The 11,319-nt window shown below is 52.8% G+C and overlaps 5 protein-coding genes across 5 annotated transcripts; 1 reads left to right on the top strand and 4 right to left on the bottom strand.

Moving 5' to 3' along the window:
* Positions 1 to 17: 17 nt before the first annotated feature.
* TrAtP1_000405 (uncharacterized protein) lies at positions 18 to 2,312 on the bottom strand. The gene is made up of 2 exons (XM_014091698.2): positions 1,778 to 2,312; positions 18 to 1,683 (listed from the first exon to the last, which is right to left on the bottom strand). Exons 1-2 carry the CDS (start codon positions 2,093 to 2,095, stop codon positions 625 to 627), a joined length of 1,377 nt encoding a protein of 458 aa, XP_013947173.1. The 5' UTR covers positions 2,096 to 2,312; the 3' UTR covers positions 18 to 624.
* On the bottom strand, positions 2,222 to 2,778 carry TrAtP1_000404 (uncharacterized protein; the record flags this gene model as incomplete). The annotated part of the gene is made up of 1 exon (XM_066110565.1): positions 2,222 to 2,778. The coding sequence occupies exon 1, from the start codon at positions 2,579 to 2,581 to the stop codon at positions 2,222 to 2,224; it is 360 nt and encodes a 119-aa protein (XP_065966637.1). The 5' UTR covers positions 2,582 to 2,778.
* A 176-nt stretch (positions 2,779 to 2,954) lies between these two features.
* TrAtP1_000403 (uncharacterized protein) lies at positions 2,955 to 5,689 on the bottom strand. The gene is made up of 2 exons (XM_014091699.2): positions 4,702 to 5,689; positions 2,955 to 4,641 (listed from the first exon to the last, which is right to left on the bottom strand). Exons 1-2 carry the CDS (start codon positions 4,778 to 4,780, stop codon positions 3,308 to 3,310), a joined length of 1,413 nt encoding a protein of 470 aa, XP_013947174.2. The 5' UTR covers positions 4,781 to 5,689; the 3' UTR covers positions 2,955 to 3,307.
* A 1,366-nt stretch (positions 5,690 to 7,055) lies between these two features.
* Positions 7,056 to 9,698, top strand: TrAtP1_000401 (uncharacterized protein). Its single transcript, XM_014091700.2, has 4 exons — positions 7,056 to 7,943; positions 8,183 to 8,244; positions 8,366 to 8,624; positions 8,673 to 9,698. The coding sequence occupies exons 1-4, from the start codon at positions 7,629 to 7,631 to the stop codon at positions 9,516 to 9,518; spliced, it is 1,482 nt and encodes a 493-aa protein (XP_013947175.1). The 5' UTR covers positions 7,056 to 7,628; the 3' UTR covers positions 9,519 to 9,698.
* Positions 9,699 to 11,072, bottom strand: TrAtP1_000400 (uncharacterized protein). Its single transcript, XM_014091701.2, has 2 exons — positions 10,711 to 11,072; positions 9,699 to 10,621 (listed from the first exon to the last, which is right to left on the bottom strand). The coding sequence occupies exons 1-2, from the start codon at positions 10,865 to 10,867 to the stop codon at positions 9,807 to 9,809; spliced, it is 972 nt and encodes a 323-aa protein (XP_013947176.1). The 5' UTR covers positions 10,868 to 11,072; the 3' UTR covers positions 9,699 to 9,806.
* Positions 11,073 to 11,319: the final 247 nt, after the last annotated feature.

The following is an 11,319-nucleotide window of genomic DNA, read 5'->3' as shown; positions in this document are numbered from 1 at the left end:
TACAGACTAACTAATCATTCACATTACTACCATCAAGGGTGAAAAACAGAGAGAAACAGGATAGTGGTCTACAAAATGAATCTAAAGAAGGGTCCACAAAGTGAATTTTGAGAAGAGAGTTCTAGGTAGTTAAAGATGTAAAAAAATATATTCTGTATTGCAGGTAAGGGGAGAAGAAACAAGAAATAAAAAAGAGAAACGTATACAAAGCTGGCAAAATCCACCTCCCCTTGCTTCCCCTTTTCCCTCCCCTCACCCAAAATGCAGTATTAGTCAAGGGACGTTCTTATTTTTTTTTATACAAGGCGTGCTTTGAAAAAGCCCTCCCATCATCGTCGTCGTCTTTCGCAACGGCAAAAGGTGAAAAAACTTTGCCCATTAAAAAAAAAGACACTTGCCGCTTCATCTCTTCTTCCCCTCTCTCTCATGAAGATTAAACAGATCCATTGCCGCTTTATCTTTTACGTTTATATAAATTTTTTTGGATCCTTTCTCTTCCTTCAGCTCCCAGTCTAATATGTAACCCATCCCAGACGCCGCCTTCTGCCCATAGAGAAAGTTTTGTGGAGGGTCAAGAAATCCCTGTGTATCATTTCTCCTGTTTTGTTTTACCTCTCTTCCAATTTACAGAAGGAGTTCCAGGGGATTCTCGAGGACCTTCTTGAGCTCGCGCATCCACTCAGCGCCGACAGCACCGTCAACGACCTTGTGGTCGAAGCTGCCAGTGAAGGTGATCTGGTCGTCCCACTCGACGGTAGTTTCGCCGTCCTCGTTGGTGGCGGGGACAGCGACCTTTCGGGTGGTGCCGACAGCCAGGATAGCGGCCTGGGGAGGGTTGATGACGGCAGTGAAGTGGTTGACGGCGTCGTTCATGCCCATGTTGGAGATGGAGATGGTGCCGCCCTGGTACTCCTCGGGCTTGAGCTTGCCGTCACGAGCCTTCTTGGCGAGCTCCTTGACCTTGTTGGAGATGGACTCGAGGCCACGGCCCTCAACGCCGGTGACAATAGGGGTGATGAGGCCGGTGGGGGTAGAGACGGCGACGGAGACGTCGACGGTAGAGAACTGGCGGATAACATCACCGCGCCAGCTAGAGTTGGCAGCGGGGACTCGCTTGGAAGCGATGGCCATGGCCTTGATGAGGAAGTCGTTGACAGACAGCTTGTACTTGCCGTCAGCGGAGCTGTTCAGGGCCTGTCGCAGCTTCAGCAGCTTGGACACGGAGACTGAGCTGGTGACGTAGAAGTGAGGGTTGGTCTGGGTAGACTCTTGCAGTCTGTTGGCAATGGTCTTTCGCATTCCGCTGATGGGAGTGTCCTCAAAGGTAGCGCCGGGGGCAGACACAGCAGGGCTGGAAACCAGCTTCTTGACGTCCTCCTCGGTGATCTTGCCACCCTTGCCGGTTCCCTTGACGCCATCAAGGCTGATGCCCTTGGATCGGGCAAGACGGACAGCAGCGGGGAGAGCGTTGGGCTCACGGTCGAGAGCGCTCTGGATTCTGCCCTGTGAAGAGTACTGCTCAGGGGCAGAGGAAGACTGAGGGGCAGAGGCGGGGGTAGACTGAGGGGCAGGCTCAGAGTCCTTCTTGGGCTCAGCGGGCTGGGCAGCGCCGCCAGCGTCCTCGATGGAGAACTTCTCGAAAGCGGCGATGTCGGTTCCCTCGTCGACCAGGATAGCAATGGGCTATATCGGAGCAAAAAAAAAAAAGATTAGTATCGGAATGAAACGGCAAGGGTCAATTATATACGGAGGGAAGCAAGAGAAAAAAAAAACTCACGGTGCCAATAGGAACATCCTTCTCGCCAGCATCCTTGAGGACCTTGGCAATAACACCCTCTTCCTGGAACTCAAAGTCCATCTGGGCCTTGTCCGTCTCGATCTCGACCAGAACCTCACCAGGGCTGATGGTGTCGCCGGGCTTCTTCTGCCAGGCTCCAATGTTGCCGGCCTGCATTGTGGGCGACAGAGCAGGCATCTTGATCACCTGGTGGCTAGGGAAGGAGGCATAGTAGCGAACGACGTGGGCGGCGAAGCCAGATCGCAGGGCCTGGTGAGTAGGCGCGAGGACACGCCTCCGAAGAGCGGCGCTGAGCATCTCGGGAAAATGTCTCTCACAATGTCCCGGGGAGAACGGCAGGCTGGTGGGCGAGGCGCGGCGTGGAGGGGCAGATGCTCACGGACAGCGGCGTCTGGAGCACAATTGACGCTGTATCCAAGAGGTTCAGGGAGGGGACGGCGAGGGCCCGACGGTTGGTTGCGCGCTGAGGGTGTTTTGGCAGCGGAATGGCTCAGGTTGTCGAAATAAATCGCTTTGGGGCTGGCCGTCCAAGAATTTTGCGTTGAGCTCTGCGGATTGCTGGAAGCTTTGGGACCTAGACCTGGTTGGGGCTAGCGCGGATGGCACGCCCCATAATAGGCCCTGTTTGTGTGCTCTGGCTGTTTCTAATAGGCGGGAGGCTGGCTCGATTGGATATCCGCGAACGCCCTGTTGGACTTGGCGGGATGGGCAGGGACGAGTGCTTTGAGGGAGATTTCTGCTCTTCTCGGGTGATGACTGTATCATGGAGCGGTAATAAGGCATGGCAAGTGCTTTTCTCTCTTCTCCCTCTTTCTTTTCTGAGTATCTTTTCGCGAAATTGCCAAGAACGCTAGCCGCTGGGTGGATATCAAATTTTTCTTTGATGTGGCCGGGAATAGTCAACTTGTACAAGTATAAGCGTAGGTACTGATAAGCAATCAACAAAATGTCAGACGTTTAAAGTTGCTATGAAATAAAATATATGGATGCCCAAGGAAACAAGGGGTAAAGTCGTATGGCGTATGAGCTATTCTAATTTAGTCGGCCCCAAGCGATAGAAGAAGGTAGGGCAAAGTGGCTGAATTTAGGGCCACATGCCAGAGGGCAGTGCTCAGATGTACAATATGGCATCTCAAAGAAGAAGAAGAATCAGATATCCACAAAACATGGCTCTTTCGATGCCCACTGTTCTAGTACCTATCTACTAGCTATTATTTTGTGTCCTAAATCATCCCGGGAATCATATATAGATAAAATAAATAAATGAAAAGGCACATTTATGCCTCTTCAGTTTTTCCCCTTTCCAGCCAGATATGAAGCAGAATAGCCACTCATTATACCACCACGGCTTTTCATTCTCCAATGGCGTGTAAACACAAAACGCCTCGCAAAATCGTCCCACAGAATGATACAGCTCCCAACTCCAGATACTCGAACGATGGTAATGAGTTCGAAGAAGAAAGTGAAAATAATATATAGAATCAAACACCAGTAACCCAGATTCAGGGCTCATCGTCCTTCGAGAGCGGCGAGCTGAGCGGCAAGCTCTCTATTTCCCACTAGTATTTCTTCTAGCCACTCTGCTGTCATTGTAAGCATGGTGCTTTTGCTAAAGCCGCCTCCTTTTAGTCCGGGGACAAGGTCGCACAGATCGTCGAAGCCTTCCTTTATCAGAGTTCGGCGCTTCTGCTCGCTGCGAATGTGATTTTCTCGTTTTTGCTCTTCCGATAAGTTTTCTCTTGCCGCCTTGGCTGCGTTTGCATTCGACTTTCGCCGCTTACCTCCTATGCTGGCGTCGATAAGATGTGATGAGATGGATCCATTTCGTTCTCCCTTTGCTTTTCTTCGCTTTGCTGCAGCGGACTTTGTGCCGTTGGTACTTTCATTCTCGTCATCGTCTCCAGTATCCTTCTTGATTTTGCTCTTTCGCCTCTTACGAGGCGGTGCACCGTCCTCACCCGGCTTTTCTCTTGTTTCAGATGTATCCCGATGTATGTTTTGCGCAAACGTAGACTGAGTATTTGCTGGACTGCTTGGACGAGTTGTTGCAGCGCTCTGGCTAGGTTCCAGGCATTCGAGACACTTGAGCTGCTCTTGCTGCATCGTCTCAACTGTCTCTTTGTTCGCTTCGGGTGTGTAGCCTTGTCCAAGATTGAAGTTGGAATCTGAGCCCCATTGGTAATCTACAGAAATCGGACGAGAGGCGGAATTTTGGCGTCCCTTTGAACCCCACATCCATTCTGTAAAAGTATTATCAACTTCGGTCTGCACCATGCCTCTCCGGCTCTCTTCTCTGAACTCTTCTAGAGGTTGGTGGCGGAGGTGGCCGACCGGAGGGCCAAGAGATCGTCGCGGAGCAGATGGGTCGTTGGTTTTGTGCGCTCCGCGTAGCCCGGATCCGTTCTGCATCAGCGTGGCAGCGGCATTCAAGACATCGTCGGAGGGGTGTTGTTGGTAAGAAGCGGATTGAGAGGCATGAGGGTGGGAGAGAGCATGAGGATGAGGGTGAGACGGCGGCGGCGGCGGCGGTGGCATTAGGTGTGATCCAGACGTGGATCCATGTGAATTATGCGAGTCGATCGAGTAGTCTAAATGCGATTCGTGGCCGAGAGGCGTCGTCGGCTGAGAGCCATATGAGGTTGCTGTCCCCATCAGCTGAGGAGGCAGGTCGAACAAGGCATGGTAGTTCAGGCCTTCGCCGAATGAAGGCATGTTGTATTGATTCGCAGTCATGTCGTCGAAAAAGTCGTTTAGGAACTTGCTATCTGTTTCGCTAAGCAAGGGGGCCCCAGGCGCAGGTTCGGGGGCATCGAAGATGGGCTCTTGGGTGCCATCGACGGCATCTATAAGGGCTGGGGTCAGACCTGGTAAACGACATATGACATATACGGGGGACATCTTACATCCGAAGGGCATTTGGAAGGGATCAGAATCGGGCTGCGACGAACCCATCCTGCTGGGTGGCTGCCGCACGGCAAGCATGGATGCGCCTTGGGAGGATGGTCGAGATGGTGCGGCCGAGGCGAGCCCGTGACGGTTTGCGAAAGGCGGCTGTAAGAATAGCCTCAGCAACTACAGGCGCTGGTGGCGGTAGGGCGCACGCGATCTTAGTTCCAGAAGCACATGAAAGAAGCTGGGGACAGAAATCCGGGGTAATGGAAGAGGAAAACGGGGGGGATCGAGGTTTAAACGCTGAAGCAGAGCATGAGGTGAGGCCGAGTTACGAGTGGAGCCGTGGTTTGTCCAGCAGGGTCACGGTTTCGGTGCGTCTTGGTGGAAGCGCAGCGCCGCTAAGAGGATTAACAGTGGGGAGAGGGGGGAGTGTTTGTGTCTGGGCGAGACTAATGCGGCATCGAAGAGGCAAGAAGACGATTGTGGGAGTATAAGAGGAAAAGCTGCAGCTGGCGCATGGCACGAGAGCAGGTTGCGGCGTCAGTCACTCCACCGGCAGGCGACCCCACGAGGACATGAATTAGTTAAGTAGGAGAGCTGTGCTCAGCTGCCCTGCGGCAACGTAATGTACAGGTAAGCAGGCAAAAGCAAGCACTCAAGACAGCTGCCGCAGCGTGGTACTTGGTAGCGGAGTCCTCGGGGCGCGGGCGCGAGCTGCCAATTGGACGGGCAGCTGTGGCATTAATTGGAGCTCGAGTTGAGATAACCTACAGCGAACCGAGTACGGTGGCCTTTTGCGCCGTACAGAGTCGTATTGTTCAATAGTCGAGCTGCTCCACGCGCGTTCATGCAACACCGGCGGCGCAGGTGGGTGTCAATCAATAACGTCAACGCTTTCGGGCTTGTGCGTCAATGTCGATGGCAGCAGGGAATTTCGGTATTGTCCCGTACGACGCCGTCATCAGAGATGCCGTCAATACAATACTACATACAGCCAGGAAAAAAAAAAAAAACTTCAGCCATCCCTGTCCCGTCAAGGCCCGCTTCAAGTCACCTGGTGGGTTTTCAGAAGGGGTATGGAGTGGCTCTAGCGCAGCAGAGCGGCCTGCAGCTATTCCATGCCTACTGAGGTCCCAATCTGCTATCGAAATACCGGCCAAGCCTGTGTACCGCTGTATCGAGGGTTAGCGGGCGTGGAGGGGCGGTGGTACCCGATATGCTGCCCTCCTCTCTGATATGCAGATTCCGCTGGCAATCGGTACAGTCCGACGATGGAGCCAGCCGTGGTCGATAGTGGCAGCTTTTAGCGGTATCCTTCAAAGCGAGCATCACATGCCATTTGTTCCAGCTGCACTCTCGGCACCCCTCGACACCAAGCAATCGAAGAATGATGAAGAGAATAGGACCAGATGACGGAACACCGAGATGCATCTGGGAGCTAACGTGGAAATACTCCGTACGGAGCACCGGAGAGATGCACGTACCCCTCCATGGCACCAGGGCTAAGGTGCCTTGGATGCTTCCTCTCAACCTGCTTAAATTGGATATTGGCCGTAGAAAATCTTGTCTCACCTGGAGTAGTAGTTATCTCTGTATCGGCTGTCGATGTTGCTGGATTTGAACGAACAGCGGCTCTCGACGCCCTGAGCCATGTTCCATTCGTCGACGCTGCAACATCAGAAAGGGGTCCCCCACGCCCATGCCGCTCAATGATCACCATTATGCCGAAAACACGGTTACACCATCGAGTTCTATCAACTATCAATTTCCCTTTTCGATGGGGCGTCGTTTTCAATTTACTCTTTGCAGGATTGCCAGCCCGGAGCACTTGGCCACATCTGTCTGTCGCTCGGCCGAGACCGCGAAATAGTTCTAGCCATCACTGCCACATCCCAGGTTATGCGTGCTTCGTATCCCCCTGTTGTTCGATCTAGAAGAGGGAAAACAGAAGTTCCTAGCCCACCGCTGTCTGTGCTGAGCGTTTGGTGGAGCTCGGGTTCGTGCCAAGGTCGGCTTGTGGGAGGTTTAGTTTTCAACTGCCACTCAACTATCTTCAGAGCTGGCTCTTGGCTGAATGAGGCGTTGCATGCCCCCTTGAACGCCCTGGAGCAGTGCTACCGTTGCCGCTACCAGCACTATCCCTGTGCGTTGTATAGGTACTAGTAGGTATACAGAGTAGCAATGTACAGATGATAATTGCATTATCAATTGGAAGAAGTAATGAATTGACACATAGGTAAGTACCGGTAGTTTTTGACACGCCATGCGCAAAGAGCCGCAACGCATCCGGAAGCTGCTGGATCTACTACCGAGGCCCCGGATGTGATTTACACACTAGCAGACTTGCCTATCCTAGCACATCTCATGGATCAACTGCTTAAAAAAAGTTCCCTTTTATCTAGAACGCTCAACGCCCAAGTCCAAGCCAAAACAGTACCGCTAATCAACAGTTCCTGTGCTATTCTCAAGCCTCTTTTTATGCTGGCCCTGAAAAGGGACCCACGAGGGGGCAATTGACTGGTGTTTGTCCTTCAGGCCTGACTGCGTCTCCCCCTTTAAGGTTCCTCACCCCTAACGCCACAGCGCTGTGGTACATCGCACCGGCCGACATCATCGCGCAGACAAAGCAGCGGTCGCGTCACACTATCGCCGAAAAGCCGCGGCATCAGTTGCTTATGGGCTGCCAGCGAATACTTGCAGGCATCCCCCGAGATACCCAAAGCGAGCGGCGCGTTACATCTTTTTTTTTTTCTCCTTGATTTTCTTTTCCATCTTGAACTCTGCTGGGCGCTGTTCTGGGGACTCCCTGCAGGCAGGCAGCTGAACTCTGTTTCGTCAAAGTTTTGCCCTTCAGCCAACCCATTGTCATCCGCCCGGCATCATAGCGTCTGGTTGCTCTCTTAAACCTTCCAATTCAGTCGGGCCACTGACCTTGGAGATGCAACCCTCTGTGGCAGCCCTGCGAGCCGTCCAGCCTAAAGGGCCGCTGAGCTTCCAGTCCCTGCCCGCACCGCTGCGGCCATTGGTCCGGGCCTATCTCCTGGGCTATGCCTCTGCCGTGGCGCCTCGCCTGTTGACGCTGATCCTCCAGTTCATCTCCAAGAGGCGCAAGAGCGCGAGGAAATACCTGTCCGCCGACAAAGATGAGCGGTCCTTTAAGGATTCTGCGTTTCGAATCTTACGCACCGGCCTGGATCCGCGACGGTTTCCCACCTTTTGTGCTGCGTTGGTGGGGGGTTCTACGTTACTACAGGTAAGATGATGATGGAACTTTGAGTGAGACGCTTGACGGCTTGAGATGAGACACGGCTGGCAGGCTGATGGTCCTGGATGAGCTTCCACCTGCCCGTATGATGGCAAAATATGGTCGTGTAGTTCCATGTTGGTAATAGTCTCGACTCAGTTGTGGCCCGTTTCAGCTAGCACGCTCTTCAATAGCGGCTTCAATTGTGACAAACAATGCGCTGACGATTATTTGTAATATTGATATAGGAACCTCTGCTCAAGATCATCAGCCGTGTTGCCACCCAGCTTGGTGCGGCTTCACAACTCAGGTAAGTCCCCGGATATAGATTGCACGACCAGGTTTTGTCCTATTGTGCAACGCCTTGACACCCCAAATCAAGAAGGAATACATCTATATATTGGCCGAAAGCTGACGGGATGGTTTGACAGACTCGCACGATGGCTGGCTACTTTCATATCGGGATGGCTCAGCCTCCAGCTCTTACAGTCTAAGCGGACTCACCCTTCATTGACAGAAGCGGGTTTGGCATCGGTCCAGCAAGGTCTGGCCGAAGCCGTTCCCAACGGTTATGGCGGTCGGACGCTTGACCTCACTCTCTTTGCTGTCACTCGCGCTGCCGATGTCCTCGTTGGCGAGCTGTGGTCTCAGCACCGCGGCCGCCGCAAGGCTACGGAAAAGTGGACGGTGGTTAGTTGCCTCTCTTCACTGGGCTCCTTTCTCGAGCTAATTGCCTAGATTGAGCAAATCATTTCACGTATGACGGACCCGGCCGTGTTTGCTGCCTCGTCGGGCCTCATCATGTGGGCGTGGTTCTACTCACCAGACAGCCTTCCTCGCAGCTACAACAAGTGGATCACATCTGCCGCCTCTGTCGACCTACGACTCATCGAAGCTCTGCGGCGATGCAGAAACGGCGAGCTCATCTACGGCAAGGAGACTGGCCAGGCACCACTGCTGACGGCCATGTGCGAAGACTACGGCCTGCCAACAGAATGGGGTGACCCCGTTACAGAAATCCCTTTCCCCTGCGGCCTCGTCCATATGGGGTGTGGCCCATCATGTGAATATCATGCTATAAGCCGCTTCCTTCGTTCGTGGAAGTGGTCGATGCTCACCTACCTGCCCCTTGCCCTGGCCCTTCAGCTGCGGAATCCCAAGCGGATCGACCTGATGAAGGCCATCACCGGCTCTACCCGATCATCCACTTTTCTTGCTACCTTCATCACCCTCTTCTACTACGGCGTGTGCCTAGGCCGCACTCGCCTCGGCCCCCGCATCCTCGGCAAGGATATACCTTCCCGCCAGTGGATCGATGGAGGGCTCTGCGTCGGCACCGGATGCTACCTTTGCGGCTGGAGCGTCTTCATCGAGAATGCGGGCAGAAGGAAAGACATGGCCTTGTTCGTGGCGCCAAGGGCGTTGGCGACGCTGGTCCCGCGTCGGTATCCCCTGGAGAAGCAGTGGCGGGAGAAGTTGATATTTGCGGCGAGCACGGCAGTTGTATTTACATGTGCTCTCGAGAATCCGAAAAGAGTTAGAGGCGTAATGGGAGGGTTGTTGAGCATGGTAATGAGGAAATAAAATAAAAAATAAAGGATACAGGAGCCTATGGGGTTTTATCATACTGGACTCTGAGATGTGCATACGATATTCTTTTCTCTTTTTTTCTTTTGTTCAGCATCTCTTTTTTGGGATATTTACATTTAGATGAGGTGCACAAGCAAATTGTTTGTTAATGGTTGTATGGATGATATTAATTTTTCTATTTTTGTATTATAATGAGAAAGAACAACTCAGAACTTCCTTCATGCTCATGATTCGTTTCCCGTAAACGATGCTTCATTAAAAAAAAGACAACACTGAGCTACTTCATCCAAGCCACCAAGAGACAACCCCGAGCACAAAAATGCAAGTCAGAATATCCGTCCTCACAGTCGTAAAGATCTGGATGTAACGCTGCCCAATCTCAATGTACCCCCGATACGGCTGCGGCAAGTACGAAATAGCCGTCGCGATAAACCCCGTAGCATTGGTACTCTTCTTGTCGAGGAACAGCCTCGTCGACAACAGCAAGACCTCGGCAGTAGCAAACGTCCAAAAGAACAAGTTCTTGCGCCTTTCCATCTCGTCATCCACCTCCTGCTCGTGCGCCAGGGCCATGCGCTCGCGCTCAATCTTGCTGCCGGTGAAATGTGTCGTCAAGATGAAGAATAGGCCCATGCCGATGGCGACCAGGGCGTGAACGACGCGCCAGAGAGTTACGGATGAAGATTTGGGCAGCTCGACGGGGGCCTGCTGCTGTGGCATTTGCATGTTGCCAAAGGGGTTGGGAGCTCCATCGGCACCGCCAAAGCCTGGGATCGAGCCCGAGGACATCATTTGCGACATCATCTTCATGATGGGGTCGTCTTCCATGCCTGGAGGTAGGTTCATGCCGGCTGGATTGCCGCCAGGAGGACCGGCTTGTTCGGGGCGATCGAGGCCGAGCATCATCTGGCGCAGCTGGGCCTCGGACAGCGACGGCTCGGGGCTGGGAGAGAAGACGCCATCGATCGGTTTGCGGGACGTCTTCTTGGGGGCGAAGAAGTGCTCCGAGATGTCGACTTCGGCGGGATCGTGGTGCTCGGTAGCTGCTGGTGCGGTTGAGGAGGCATCTGGACCGGATGGGGTTGTAGTCCCCGAGTCTATCACGATGGATCGCGTCTATCAGCAACATGTCCGAAAAAAGAGAGGAGAGGGGAAAAAACAGCATTCAATAAGATAAGATACGCACCTCCAGTAACACGGCCGCCTGCACCGGTAATTCTCTCCAACCTCGCAGATCCTCCAGCCTTGATTTTTGCTTCTCTGCGCTCCTTGCGCAGCCGCGCTTGCTCCGCAGCTCGCTGGGCGGCAGCGTCCGCATCGTTGGTGGTAGCAGTGTCTGCCATATTTGAAGTGCGCGGAAGCTTCAGTAGAGCTGTGATGTATATCGGTGTCCGGCTCGTGCAAATTAAAAAAAAAAAAAAAAAAGTCGGAATGGCAAAGAAGGTGTGGCCTCAGAAAAGGTGGACGGCAAATGACAGCACACACGAGACCCCACGTAATGGACAAGCATGCATGCACATGATGTTCTGGACTGGACCTATAGAGGGGCGCGGCTTTGGTGGACACTGCATGTATTAGCGTGCTGGCACTTGGACTTGGACGCCGCCGCATATTTGTATTTTGACCACATTATAGATTACTGTATTGGGTTCAAAGCATCCATATATTACGAGCTGTGAGTAAGTATGAGAAATCAAGGTGATGCAGCTAGATGTATAGATTTAACTGTAATTGCGTACGAATGTTTTTTTTTGAGTGCATGTCCTGCACATTTAGGTATTCAATGGTGATTCTA

This window comes from Trichoderma atroviride, chromosome 1 (assembly GCF_020647795.1).
Source record: "Trichoderma atroviride chromosome 1, complete sequence".
In the NCBI taxonomy this organism is placed as follows: Eukaryota; Fungi; Ascomycota; class Sordariomycetes; order Hypocreales; family Hypocreaceae; genus Trichoderma; species Trichoderma atroviride.
Note: the sequence above shows the minus strand (reverse complement) of the source record. Positions and strands in the feature narration are given on the sequence as shown.